Genomic DNA, 15,158 nt, shown 5'->3' on the forward strand with positions numbered 1-15,158 from the left:
AATCAGACGAAAACAATAATATCGCGGGACGCGGCATGCGGCGCTCCGACAATGCGGCGCCCCGGCGCGAGGCAAACCAAACAGAAACGCGAACGATACGCGGGAAGCTCCCGCGGTAGGCACGCGGCCGACAGGACAGACGATGGAATCTCCCGCGCACAATGAATTTCGGACGTTCGAACGTGCCGACACTCCCGGCAACTAGAGAACGCGAACCACGTGTCTCGCGGGGGTCACACAATAATCGCCGGCCGCTACCGCACTACACACCGTCGCGAAACCGGAAGTCCCGTCCACCCGCTACTCGCGACGCGATACTACTCGCTCGCGCGAGGGCTTTGCGGCGAACACGGTCGAGGGGAATCTCCGATGGAACCCACGCGTCTTCACGATCGTCCTCCCCGTGGCTCGGCGCTTCGGCGTCCCGTCCGCTTGCATCCGATATATACCCAATTAATGACACGATCGTATGACCGCCCCCTGCGGTCCACGCGAGTCACGCACCAACACAAAAGCGGATGCAGAACGGCCCGGGAACACCTCGCCGGCCGGCAAACCGCTTACAGTAACTTCTCTGGACAGGCCACCTCACCGATAATGTCCTGGCGACGTCCTCCCTCGTCTCCAGGCTCGCCTTTTGTTTGGTTGCAGCCTCGCACTAGCCACACGATAATTTCGATAGGGAGGGACACGACACGCAACTTCACGGTAGGGCCGCTCGCACGCAAAAGCGGGGTGGATCGCGGTCGATCCCGGATCGACGCCGCGACCCCCCGTCCAGTCATGCGCATTGTTTCCGCGCCGCGACCCAATTGCTGCAAGGCACGCAGTCCTGCGTACGCAGGGACCTGCGCGCCGTAATCCTTCCCGGGGGCCTCGCAGGCCCCCGCGAAATTCTCTTTCTCCCGCTGGGCCACTTCCCGAGCCGGGGCAGCGCACGCGGGGACCTCCGTTCCTCGTGAGAGGCTCGACGCCTTCCTCGATGCGTTTTATCCCATCCGGGCTCCTCCACAGCCCTTCGGGACGTTCCGTCGTGGTGTTGGCGGGCACCGCCGCTTTAGGCTCCGGCCGTGGCCCTCCCAGGGCCACGCCGAATCCCCGTGCGGGCCGCGTGCTCGTCTCTCCCGGGCACCGGTGGCGTCCTTCCTCCTTCCCCGCATCGTCGTCGCTCTCTTCTCCTCTCTCGCTCTCTCTCGTCGCATTCCATCGGAAGACGGCCGCCGCGCGCAAGAAATCAAAAATATAAGAAATTAATGCTACGCTCGCTAGGTCTGTCGCGGTTCCCCATGGAGATCCCTCTCGCCTCTCGCCTATTTTCCCCGTACGGCGCGAAATCGCAGCCTGTGACGGGGGAGGAACGCTGCTACTCGTGGCAGCTGAGCTACCACGTCACAACTCCCCCACGCCAAGAGGATCCCTACCAGCTCGGCGGCCCGCCCTGCGGCCACCGGCCAGCGCGAGCGCATCCGAGATCTCCACGGGTCACCCGACAGTCGAGGTCACGCCAAGGACGAAACACCAAAAAAAAACTTTAATTCACCTTGCGGCAACTTGAATCCTGTTGCCAATCAAACAACCAAAACAAAAGAAAAATAACCACAATCCGCAATTTAACTCTCGCGATTCCGTCGACATTCCCCACACGCACGGCTCGATCCCGGGGCGCGCCGCGGCGCTACCCCGTTCCCGCCCCTCTCGCGGCCGCACGATAGGCTACGACCACCCGGGTCGGGACGCAGGGAGTTCAGGAGGATCTCACACCTCTCTTCGCTAACCACCACCACGGTCCGGTCTTCGCGGACCCCGATAACTCCCTGTAGAACGACGTTAACAATATAGCTACCATCACCAGACAAAACAATACAAAACGACAAACAAAGAAAAAAAAATCAAGGCGCAGGGCGCTCATTCTTCTTTCTCCCTTCGCGCCCCAACGCAACAGTCAACCCCTAGAGGGACTCTACACATCCAGTGGTTCCTGGTAGGGCTTCAGGTCCTTGATATGGACCTTCCCAACACTTCCCCCGTCAAATCGGCGAGCTCGTAGACCACCGGCGACAGAATCCTTCTTATTATGAAAGGGCCGTGAAACTTTCGCGCCAACTTTGCCGAAAAGTGCCGCGCTCCCGACGATAATACGTGGTGCCGCTTCAGCACTTGTTCGCCCACCTCAAATTGGCGGTCGCGATGTCGGCGATTATAATATTTCGCCTGTTTCTCTTGGGCCGCCTCGAGGTTCTCGACCACCCACTCCTGCAGTGCCTCGAGGCGCTCCATACGTTCTCGCCACTCAGCCGGTTCGGTTCGCTCGACCTCGACGGCCGCTTCGTCCCGATACAGTCCCACCGGCGGTGGCTCCCGTCCCAAATTCAGAAAGGCCGGTGTCGCCTGTAAAGACGTATGGTGTGCCGAATTATACGCGAATCGAAATTCATGCACGTGCACGTCCCACTCACGGTGATCCCTATCCACGAACGCGGTGATCATCGTCTTTAATACGCGGTTCACGCGCTCGACCGGGTTGGCCTGCGGGTGGTAGGGCGGAACCGTCGCGTGGTGAATACCGCACCTCTGCGTCAAAGCCTGTATGTCTCTGTTAACGAACTCCGTCCCGTTATCGGTTAGAAGCACGCGCGGCGTACCCCACCGATAAATGACCAACTCTTCTATCGCTTCGCGGATTCTCTTCCCGGTAGCTTTTCGAAGTGGGCAGCACTCCACCCACTTTGTGAAGAGATCCTGAAGGACGAGTAAATACGAATGTCCCGCTTTACTGGTTGGGAGAGGACCCATAATGTCTGCCGCGACTACCGTCCACGGTGACTCTATCACTCTTTGTCCCATCAAACCGGCTGGAGCGTCCTGCTCCACCTTTGTTCTCTGACACGTGTCACACCGACGCACGTACTCCGCCACGTCCCGATACATGCGCGGCCAGTGATACCGCAACGCAATTCGCTGGTACGTCTTATCGACCCCCAAATGTCCGGCGTGAGGAGGATCGTGGTTCTCGCGGATCACTTCCCGTCGCGTCTCCCTTGGTACTACTCTTTTCCACTGGTCCCTGTCGCCGACAACCCTCGCGATGCCGCGCGTCTTTCTCACATATAGCTCGTCGCCCTCCAATTTCCAGTCAGGGTACCGCCGCGGATTTCTCGTTATTTCTTCCGCTCGCCCGACGTACCACTGGTCGTCCGTCGCGATCGCGGCGCAGAGTTCCTCGCCCCCTTCGTACATTCGCGAGAGGGCGTCCGGCACGTGATGCATGGCCCCCTTCCGATATTCAATACGTAATCGTATTCTAGGAGCTCAACGCCCATCTCGCTAGTCGGCCCGTAGGGTTTCTTAAATTGTGCAGCCACCGTAGGCTGTTGTGGTCTGTTACCACCGTGAAACGATAGCCCTCTAGATAGGGCCTGAATTTTCGAATTGCCCAAACAACCGCTAAACACTCCTGTTCCGTCGTGGAGTATTTTTTTCCGCGTCCGATAACGAGCGACTTGCGTACGCGATGACGTGTTCGGCTCCCCCGATCTCCTGCGATAGTACCGCGCCTAAGCCCACCGAACTAGCGTCTGTCTGCACTACAAACGGCTTCTCAAAGTCCGGACACGATAATGTGGGAGAATTCACGAGACACGATTTTATCACCTCAAAAGCTTGCTTTTGAGTGTCCCCCCACTCCCAAGAGCGGTTCTTCCTTAAAAGGCTCGTCAATGGCTCCAATCGGGCCGCACACTGTGGTATAAAACGTCGATACCACGACGCCATACCGATAAAACGACGCAATTGACGAATGTTGCGCGGCGGCGGGTACTCTAGAATAGCGACCGTCTTCTCCGGGTCTACCGTTAGCCCTTCGTGTTGTACCAAAAATCCGAGATATTTAACTTGCGAGCGACAGAACTTGCTCTTGTCCGGGTTAATAGTGAGGCCCGCTTCTCCGATACGATTGAACACGCGCCCGAGCCAGTGGAGGTGTTCCTTGAAAGTTCTTGTTACGATAACGATATCGTCAAGAAAGCGAACGCGTGCGGTTCCATCTCGGGCCCTATCAATCTATCTAAAAGTCTCTGAAACGTTGCGGGGGCTCCCGTGAGCCCATACGGCATGCGTGTAAATTGAAAGAGCCCCTTCCCTGGGACTGTAAAGGCGGTATATTCCTTACTATTCTTTTCCAGAGGGATCTGGAAGTAGGCCTGGCTCAAGTCTATCGTCGATATGTATCGCGCCGCTCGCAGCTTGTCTAATATCGAGTTCATGTACGGCAGTGGGTACGCGTCCTTTTTCGATACGTCATTTAACTTCCGGAAGTCCAGGCAAAACCGATACGTGCCGTTCGGCTTCTTTATCATTACTATTGGCGTGGACCACTCGCTATTCGAGGGTTCTATAATGCCGGCCTCCAACATTTTATCTACCTCCTCGTAGATAGCCTGTTGTATTTTCGGCGACACGGGGTAGTACCGCTGCTTTATCGGCGCGTGCCCCCGACGTCGATACGATGTTCCGTTAGGGTGGTCGTTCCTGGTCTCTTAGGGTCACCGATAACCTCCGTTCTCAGAAATTCAGCTAATTCGCGATTTTCCGCGGCCGATAGCTCGCTCAATCCCCCCTGTGAGGTGTCGGGCGTTAGACTCGCGTTCGCCTCCTCGCGTTGTACCGCCCCTTCTCCCCGCGTCTCTCTAGAATCGTTTTCGCTGTCCGTCCGCTGACCGCCGGTCGCCCCCCCCGTTAACGCGGCCGATAACGACCGGGTGGTCTCGGTCTCCAGAGAGAACCGCCTCGTCGGGTCGTCCCCGAAAGCCCATGTCTTCGCCGAAAAATTCACGACTATCCCGAAAGCCGACAAAAAATCCATGCCCAGAATGCACGGTAAGCCGACCGTAGGTAGTGCGTACGCCCTCACCGTTCGTTTCCGATTACTCAGCTCGAACGGGATCTCTACCTCCCCCCTCACTCTTGTCGTTTGTCCGGTCGCGGTGGTCACCCGCCGATCCGCGCGGCGGACGGAACCGAAAACCTAAACGTCTTACCAAATCAATCCGCCCCCAGTATTGTGCGGCTCGATCCGGAATCCAACAGCGCGCGAACGCTATGGCCCGATATCTCGACGTTAAGAAAGGAGAGATAGGAGTCCCTTAACCCAAACGAATTGCAGACATAGTCGGTCTGAATCGTCGCAACCGCACCCTCGGGGCCGATAGGTGCAGGAGTCGGACCGCCCCCGGGTCGCGACCCCCCTACGCGTTTCCCGAACACGTGGGACAAGAGCGCGTCGTGACCCCGGCCCTCCCGCACCGATAGCAGTGCATCCGCGGGGCCTCCTTACAATCGCGCGCGTAATGTCCCGTTCCCTCGCAATTCCAGCACTTTCCAGTAAGTGCCCGTGCCCCGCTCGGGCCTGGCGTCGCCGTAGACGTACTCGGGGCGGCCGGCGTGGCTTGCGCGCTCGCATCGCCACCCGCGGCCGGTCTCTTTTCCTTCTTGTTTTTCGCCATTCCGCTCCCCCCCCCGGGGGCGACACTCCCAACGCGGCAATCGTATCCGTCGTCCGTCCGTGACGGTTCCCTTCTCTCGGCGGCCGATACGCGAGATCCGGAAATAATGACCTCTCCGGGGGTGGTGGGGCCCGGTAACTTTGCGCGGCGCGGTGACAGCTCTCCGCGCGCGCCGCCAGCAATTCTAATGCGTCTAAATCCGTCACCGCTTCCCGCGGCACCATCGCTTGCAGGCGCGGTAGCATGTGGCGGTGCGCGTACCCGATCTTCTCTGCTTCGCCCACACGGCGGCGTTAAACGGTCAAACATGGTGCCCAAACACGTCAAATAGTCGACGACGGACTCCCGCTCCCCCTGGGTACGGTGCATTATCTCGTCCCGTAGCGCGAATTGGAAATCCGGGTCCCAAAGCGCACCCGCCACGCGGCCTTAAACGCCGCCCAGGTCGTCAAGCGCGCCTTCTTACCCCGGAACCAGTGCAGCGCGATCCCCGACAAAAAGAACGGCAGACAACGCAAAATATCCGCATCATCCAACGGAATAAACTCGCGGCCCTCCTCGATCCGTATCAAGAACGTCTCGGCGTCCTCTCCGCGCGTTCCCGAAAACTTCAAGTTCCACTTTCGCATAATATTGTATGCGTTACCCATGGAGCCGCCCCCCCACTCCCGGGGTAGTGGCCCCCGCTTTCTCTCGACGGCCCCGCGTGAACGTGGCCGATCGGCCCCCTCGCAACCTCATATGGGCTATCCGGTCGGTCCCCCTCCCCCTCGGGTAGGGCTAGATGGTCCGAGTCCGACATCTTACGGCTCTCGGCCCCTTCCGCAGACTCGCCGTAAACGCGGCCTGTTCCTGGCGCAGTAATCGGAGCGCTAATACGGAGTCCGATCCGTCTGTAGATAACCGGCGCCGCTCTAATTCCGCGATCAGCTGTTCGCGGTCGGCGGTGAGAAGATCCACGAGTCGTCTCTCCCTCGCCGGTTCATGCGGTCTCCCCGGGGACGCTGCCCGCGTCCCTATTATTTCGGGCCGCCCCGCGACGCCCGGTGTCCGCACAACCCGACACCGGTCTCGAACGCGAAGGTACACTCGTCGTGGATTGCGCGAGAAGGACCAAATCGCCAGTGGTAAACGCGACTCCCGCACGAAAATATCCCGTCGAATTATTACACTAACTCATACACAAAAAGGAAACAGAGCACAATACCAAAAACATTGGAAGTCAATAGCAAAGATTAGTTATAAAGACGATGTTTCCACCAGCACAAAAAAAGTGTAGGTACGCGTGTGCAAATATTCGCCCCGTTCACGAAATTAATTGATCGGCCTGCGAAACAACACTACGTCACACGATAGAGATCCAAAGTTATTCCGAGAGAAAAAGAGAAAAAAAAATTTTCAGATGCTCCGCTCTGAAAGATTAGTAGCAAAACAGCCTCTCCTCCCGAGGAGCGACCGACAATAATAACAGGACGACCAAAAAAAAAATAATTCCTCTAGAGCTAGGCTCCCGCGGAGGTAATGTTTGCACACATAATCGAGTATTAATTCATCGATCCGTCAATTACCGGTTAACACCGAATTGCTGGTGGAATGCCACGAAAAAAAAAAGAAATTAGTAAGGCTTCACACGATCGAAAGAAAAAAAAAAGTAATGAGAAAAAAAAACAGAAACGAGAAAAAAAAACATTAATTAATCGTAAAGCACTCCGACCGGTCTCGCAAAGCGATAAATCACGAAAAAGAAAAAAAAGAAATTGATAAGTCAAATCTCTCACCGAAATGGCATAAGTCACATAAAGATAATAAGGCACACAATTCAAATATTCAGCGATTAAATCATCGAATTCAATAACTCAAATAAATCATATACAGCAGCGCACACCGAGGGACGAGAAATAAGTTCGAACAATATTTCGTATTTATGGCGATTTCCTTTCAATTCTCTGCGTGCTCGCAATAACGCTCTTTTCGTAAATCATAACATCTCCGTCCTTGGTAATTTAACTCTAAGCTCAACGTTACGGCCTCTCTTCCCAAAGTTTTACTAGCGGCCTTTCGGCCGGGAAGTATTTACGTACGAGCAACCCCGTACTAGCAAAAAGAAATTAATAATTAGGAGCACGACGTGATCTACTCGTGATATTGTTATCGTTTGCTCTTTACTTTGGCCGTTGGCAATGGGCCTTTCGATACTCGAGTTCTCTCTCCGGTATTTAATTCGTCGTGGAAAGAAGTCCCACGGCTCGTATCCGGTGCTCCCTTCAAAGACTCGATAATACTATGAGAGAGAGAAATGGAAAACTTTCGGACGTTTCTCACTACTCTACTTGCACGCTCTTTCGCCACTTATTTTCTCCTCCTCCCTCGGTACCAGCCGACAAACACAAGAAATAGCAATATATCACACAATAAAATAAAATATCAATATCAAAACACAATATAGTAAATAACAGTAGTAAAAAAAATATCACATCATATGTCAATCGCAATAATATTCACAATATCATTGGAGCGTACGCCGCGAGACGAGAAATAAGTGCGAACAATACTTCGTGTTTACCGCGATCTCGGGGCATTCCTTCCGTTTCTTTCCTTCTTCAACACAATAGACTCGACGATAGCTATCTTACTCGCTCGTCAACAAGATCTCAAGATCACCAAAATCTTCCCTGAGCCATTCAACAACACAGCGAACGGTACGAACTCGAGCGCGCTTCGGAATTCCAATCGTTGTTTTCGTCCTCTCGCAAATTCTTGCGCGCCTCGAAATTTACTTGTACTTTCGTATTCTAGCTCACAAAAAAAAACTTCGCTCGTACCGACAAAACAAAAAAAAATCTACAGAGCCTCTCCTGGCTCGTTTAATTTTCTTAGGAAATTGCCCTCGCCACTTATTCCTCTCTCGTCTCCCGACGCAAACCCGACAATCAACATAAACTTTCAATAATATAATTCAATATAATTCACAAAATATCAAACACAATATATGCAAAATATCACCAAAAGAAAAGTTCGCCTTTGTAAGCGGGAAAAGGGGAGACCAAAAAAAAAATGTAACTCGGAGCCCCCCTCCTTTTCCCCGCGCCAGCCGCTCGACCCGATAGTGCGCGATAACCGCTTTGCCCCCCTCAACTTGAGGGCCCCACGTTGGGCGCCAAATTTTTGTCACGACTTTTCCTGACCGGGAAAGCCGCGAGCAAAAAGCAGCGAGACCGATAGGGTAACCGGTACCCCCGATGCCGTGTTTGTCGCGCTCGAATCTCGGCCACGCGTTATCACGAAAATTGTTGGGCGCCAGACGCGCTCGACGCGTCAATTCGCGAAAATCGTTACGCCAAGGTGTCCTCGATCCTCGCGCGACAATCTCGACCAGCTCTGCCTAACGGTAGAGGGGCGGGGTGAAGCGTAAGGGAGCAGGCGAATGCGGTAACACGAAGGGGCGGACGACACACCAGACAATTAGGCTCTGAATTTAACAGATAACGATCTTTATTAAAAATAATAATCAGACGAAAACAATAATATCGCGGGACGCGGCATGCGGCGCTCCGACAATGCGGCGCCCCGGCGCGAGGCAAACCAAACAGAAACGCGAACGATACGCGGGAAGCTCCCGCGGTAGGCACGCGGCCGACAAGGACAGACGATGGAATCTCCCGCGCACAATGAATTTCGGACGTTCGAACGTGCCGACACTCCCGGCAACTAGAGAACGCGACCACGTGTCTCGCGGGGGTCACACAATAATCGCCGGCCGCTACCGCACTACACACCGTCGCGAAACCGGAAGTCCCGTCCACCCGCTACTCGCGACGCGATACTCGCTCGCGCGAGGGCTTTGCGGCGAACACGGTCGAGGGGAATCTCCGATGGAACCCACGCGTCTTCACGATCGTCCTCCCCGTGGCTCGGCGCTTCGGCGTCCCGTCCGCTTGCATCCGATATATACCCAATTAATGACACGATCGTATGACCGCCCTGCGGTCCACGCGAGTCACGCACCAACACAAAAGCGGATGCAGAACGGGCCCGGGAACACCTCGCCGGCCGGCAACCGCTTACAGTAACTTCTCTGGACAGGCCACCTCACCGATAATGTCCTGGCGACGTCCTCCCTCGTCTCCAGGCTCGTCCCTTTGTTTGGTTGCAGCCTCGCACTAGCCACACCGATAATTTCGATAAGGGACACGACACGCAACTTCACGGTAGGGCCGCTCGCACGCAAAAGCGGGGTGGATCGCGGTCGATCCCGGATCGACGCCGCGACCCCCCGTCCAGTCATGCGCATTGTTTCCGCGCCGCGACCCAATTGCTGCAAGGCACGCAGTCCTGCGTACGCAGGGACCTGCGCGCCGTAATCCTTCCGGGGGCCTCGCAGGCCCCCGCGAAATTCTCTTTCTCCCGCTGGGCCACTTCCCGAGCCGGGGCAGCGCACGCGGGGACCTCCGTTCCTCGTGAGAGGGCTCGACGCCTTCCTCGATGCGTTTTATCCCATCCGGGCTCCTCCACAGCCCTTCGGGACGTTCCGTCGTGGTGTTGGCGGGCACCGCCGCTTTAGGCTCCGGCCGTGGCCCTCCCAGGGCCACGCCGAATCCCCGTGCGGGCCGCGTGCTCGTCTCTCCCGGGCACCGGTGGCGTCCTTCCTCCTTCCCCGCATCGTCGTCGCTCTCTCTCCTCCTCTCTCGCTCTCTCTCGTCGCATTCCATCGGAAGACGGCCGCCGCGCAAAGAAATCAAAAATATAAGAAATTAATGCTACGCTCGCTAGGTCTGTCGCGGTTCCCCATGGAGATCCCCTCTCGCCTCTCGCCTATTTTCCCCGTACGGCGCGAAATCGCAGCCTGTGACGGGGGAGGAACGCTGCTACTCGTGGCAGCTGAGCTACCACGTCACAACACATATATAAATAAAATATTTTAGCATGTAGCTTATAGTTTTAATAATGTTTAATACTATGCAACATTTATTTCCTATTATATTTTATATTATATATATTTGATTTTTTAGTTTTACAATTTTAAATAAATATATATATATTTAAATATTATATATATATATATATATATATATACAGGCTGTCTGGTATTTTTTAATGGGATGTTTATGAGCAGGTAGAACGCATGGAACTGAACAGAAAAGTACTTTACCGTTTTTCCATTTTCGCAATAATTAACAAGTTACCCAGCAAACACAAAGTTACATGTAACGTGCTTGTTAGTTGTAATTTCCCACTCAACAATGTAATTGTAATATAATACGTGTGTTATATTACAATTACATTGTTGAGTGGGAAATTACAACTAACAGGAACGTTACATGTAACTTGGTGTTTGGTGGGTATAGACTTGTAAAATTTTCTGTATTAGCCCGGCCTACCGGCAAATGCAAGCGCGCCGAGCGCCCGGCCGCGTAACGCTAAATTTTCCCTTCGAGTTATGATAGTTCCCTTACCTTTTTAAATAAAAATAAAATTTTTTAACGACAAAAAGTATGTGTGTACGTTTACATACATGTGTACAAAAAATGTCAGTTGTAATGCTTAAAGAAGTGATTTTATACTAAAATTTTCTTAAATTAAAATAAATATTGTTTATAAGTCAAATATTTAATAAATTCATATATTCGTAAATTTACACGGAGAAAATTTTATAATAACATTATGTACGATTTATTATTTATGATAGTAACCACTGTAAGAAGAAATTTCAGAGAATTATATCATATAAGTAGTGTAAATATTGTCGTAATTTGATGAAAAACATAATAAAATTTCATAATTCCTCCTTGGCCCGCGTTTACTACTTACCATAGTAATTTTTATCATAAAGTTTTTTTCGTGTATTATAAGTCTATCACAAGGATTAATTTTATTAAAAATATAAATATCCTAGTTATTTAATTTTTAATTAAGAATATAAAGTTGAAACAAACATTTATTTGGTTGTCATTTCTATTTTAATCGATAAAATTTTCTAATGTTTTTTGAAGAAGCATAAATTTTGTTTCGCGAGAATATGATAACAGCTTTTTTTAAAATTTATAATGACAGTTTACGACGTTTAAGACTATCATCAAAAAAATATTTTTTATTAAAAATAATCGTTATTTATTAAAAAAAATAAATTTAGTAATCACTTATTTAAGCATTAAAACTGATATTTTTTGTACACATGTATGTACACGTACACACATACTTTTTGCCGTTAAAAAATTTTATTTTTTTAAAATAAGTAAGGAACTATCATAACTCGAAGGAAGAATTTAGCGTTATGCGCTTCTGTGTAGCCATTGTCGCTTGTCGCTTTCAAATTAACTAAGTCGCGAAAGAATAAGCCTCGTAGGCGACCGGGCGTTAACGGCTCCGATAGCCAGCTACTCAGCCCTAAAATGTAGAGGGGGAGGTTCGGCGCGGGCGGATGGAATCGGGAAGGCGAGAAAACTTTAGACACAACGTAAATTAACAATAAAATTAATAAATATATTTGACAGTAAGTAATACAGAATTAGACGGCTCTATTGGGCGGCAATGGTGACTCACGCGCGTTGCAAGCTGACGACTGCTTGAAATCAAGTGTCGCGAAAACGAGATAATTAACGGACGGATTATTTTGCGTACGCGGGAATTCTCCGACTTGTCTACGCTTTATCCTGTGTCGCTGGTGGACGCCGAACTCCCGATAGGATAACGGCTTCGCCAAGGGCGAACGGGACGAATAGTAACTTCGAGCCCGCGCGGCACGCGACGGACTCGTGCTCTTCCACACGTTAAAGAATCTCGCGAGTAATCTGCGCGATAATTATTATTCGCTCGCCAACGAGGCGGTACAGGACAATTACATAAAATTTTACAAGAGCGCAATTACGGAAGGACTCGCGATATAGATGCGACCGATTAGATCAAGATTTTCTAACAATAAAGTGTAAATGCGCGACAATTCACAGCGCGGTTAGTAACTCGCGACACGATTACAAAACGAAATTACAATTGACTCGGCTGCGGATCGAGACGCACACGCAACGTAATGATAACACGAAACGAACAGCACGGAGCGAACTCACGCGGGGGGGTACGATCGGGTGAGGTGGCGATGCTCCAAAAATTTCGCGCTACTTTGCAACGTTACTCCCGTGCTCGGGACATACGGTAATAAACTTTCGAATCTTTCGCGACTCGCCCAACCGCGAAATCGGTGACTTGACAAAGTATTGCGACGCTCGTCTCACCAAGTCACCTTCTTTTCGCCTGCCTCGTCCGGGTCGGGATATTCTCCGACTCCTGCGTCCTCTCTTACAAGATTCGCTGCTCGGGACTCCGGATTGCACGCACTTTATCAGCTAACGTCCGCAGCACGAGTGAGGAATCCTAGATCCCGCGGGGGCCGCTTGGCGACGCGCCTCGCCTTGCCTCCGATACTCCGGGCCCTTATTGGTCGATTTTCCAAAAATCGACTTTCGCGCAGCACGCGACGTGCACGCCGTCGCTGGCTGATTGATCCAGGCGAGGTAATCGATACTGTTGGGCCCCGTGCGCATAAACTTCCGGCGCTTTCCTCTGGCAGATTCCTTTTCCTGGCCGGGCGCCTTCTTCGCCACCGGGGCGTCATTTCCTCCTCGACGAGGGCGTTCACTGATGTCAAATTGTCCTGATCTCCGCCGGGACTAGCGCAGGATCGGATTCGTAGGCGCCCCGTTGGAACATCGGTCTCGCGCGCCTTCGCTGAATCCTGAAAGCGTGATTTGGCGGCAGTATCGGAATTCTTACGTGAGAATTGTAGGCAAGACAAGGGCGGTATTATCTGTGGACCCCCACTCGAAAAGAGTCTCCGTTATTCCTTCGGTGTCCGCTCACCTGGTGACCTCCGGGAATGTTCTCCATCGAGACGAGACGCCAAAAAATTACAAGATAGATCGCTGCGGCCACCGATTTCCGCCGCACTCGCGATGCAGCGCTCGTAAAAATCTTAACGATTAGTACGCGGACAACACACGAGACGTCACACACACAAAAACACGAGACAACACGCTTTTGCATCCCTTACCGAGCGGGAGGACGCAGGATCCGCGTGATGTTAACGCGTAAGGGCCACTAAGGCCCTTGTGACGGACAGCAGCCTGCGGCTGTCACGTCACAGCCCATAAACCTTCTCAATTCCTCATAATATATTTATCATAATATTACAATTGCTCTCTCTTACGTGTGAAATGTTTCGAGGAAGGTCTTTTTCATATTCTTCTCCGCATTACGAGCAATTCACCACCCATTATTTCAAGTTGTTTACGTAAAATTATTCACACGTTAGACTCACTAACCCCAAAATATCCCTTTTAATCATCTGATTCACATGTGAAGTTCACATCGACACACGCATACTAGGACAATACGCGCTCACGCTCCGACACACCGTTATTGGTCCCTACGCTCCCCACTATTCTGCATTAGAAGAAATAGCAACTCAAGTTAAAGTCAGTTATCCTTTTCTCAGTGACGGATACCCCCACTACCTTCATGAGCAGTCTATTTAATAAGTCTATGGACTCACCAAAAACAATATGGAGTATGTCAGTAATTTAATTTAAAGCAACTTTATACAGGGAGTCCCAGAGCATACTGGTCACTGTTCATAAAAAGGTAGATGGGATCGAGATGAACATAAAAGTTCAATATTGTTGTGGGTTTGGTCTGCTAATAATCAAGATATAAATTTTTTAAATTATGCGAATGAGTGCGCGTCTTGCGCGCCGAAGGAAGGGCTCCTCGAGCCGCTCGAGCCATAGAACGGCCTACTGTCTCAAGCATTGGCTGCCGGCGGCGGCGGCGGCGGGGAGAAGCAGAAGCGTGGCGTCGTCGCCGTTCCCACGTCTCGCCGCACCACGCCTAAGCTCGCGTCGATGGCTACTACGCACACTCGCGATTACATGACGAGATTATGAATTATTAATAAAAATAGGATAAATTTAAATCGTAATAAACTTCTGTAAATAAGAAAGTCGAAAAAGAGAAAGCGATGGAAACGTATGGAACCTGCAAATAATATAATATTTTACCGCATCAAATTCTCTCATCGTTTTTTATGGAATATTAAATTAACGAAGATTTATCACGATTGATTCTTTATACATTCTCCTTTTGTAACTATCTTATTAGAAAATTACGAAATGCACGAAATACTATCCCTAATATGCATTCTTTGTAAATAAAACGATAGAAAAATATTCACGTTTGATCTAACGACTTCAGGATAAATTATTCGATGCGACTTCTACGGTAATTATAGGTAATTAGAGCTCAATGTTATGTCAAGTATCGTTAGTATGATTAATTAGAAAGGATTTTTTCTTGTATATGATAGAGAACTTCGAATTTTTTCTATTGTTAATACATTATAAGTCACTGAAAATCTGTCGTAATTAATAATGCAATTAAAGGTAGAAGAAACTGTAAGTTTTCTATGGGTTATAAAAGAAAATCCTTCATTGTGTGTTAACAATACATGATATTGAACATTAATTTTTAAGCATATTATCGTAGCATCGCGCCTAAGCTGGTCGTGAAATCGTTACATCAAGAGGGAATATTTTTTGTGTTATTACAAAAAGTGTAACATAGAGAGCGAGATGTCATACTCAAATGCGCGAAATAATTGTTCTATATTTT

General features: G+C 50.8%; 1 protein-coding gene across 1 annotated transcript; it reads right to left on the reverse strand.

The window, feature by feature from the left end:
* Positions 1–1,989: 1,989 nt before the first annotated feature.
* Positions 1,990–4,412, reverse strand: LOC118648039. Its single transcript, XM_036294239.1, has 4 exons — positions 4,169–4,412; positions 3,550–3,857; positions 3,315–3,416; positions 1,990–3,273 (listed from the first exon to the last, which is right to left on the reverse strand). The coding sequence occupies exons 1-4, from the start codon at positions 4,410–4,412 to the stop codon at positions 1,990–1,992; spliced, it is 1,938 nt and encodes a 645-aa protein (XP_036150132.1).
* Positions 4,413–15,158: the final 10,746 nt, after the last annotated feature.

Source organism: Monomorium pharaonis, unplaced genomic scaffold, assembly GCF_013373865.1.
Source record: "Monomorium pharaonis isolate MP-MQ-018 unplaced genomic scaffold, ASM1337386v2 scaffold_138, whole genome shotgun sequence".
NCBI lineage: Eukaryota > Metazoa > Arthropoda > Insecta > Hymenoptera > Formicidae > Monomorium > Monomorium pharaonis.

Coding starts and splice junctions, on each gene's coding strand:
- LOC118648039 (XM_036294239.1), bottom strand. CDS start 4,412: ATGTTGGAGGCCGGCATTATAGAACCCTCGAATAGCGAGTGGTCCACG. Junction 3,417..3,549: donor GTTCGGTGGGCTTAGGCGCG/GTACTATCGCAG, acceptor TCGAAAATTCAG/GCCCTATCTAGAGGGCTATC. Junction 3,274..3,314: donor GGCCGACTAGCGAGATGGGC/GTTGAGCTCCTA, acceptor GAATATCGGAAG/GGGGCCATGCATCACGTGCC.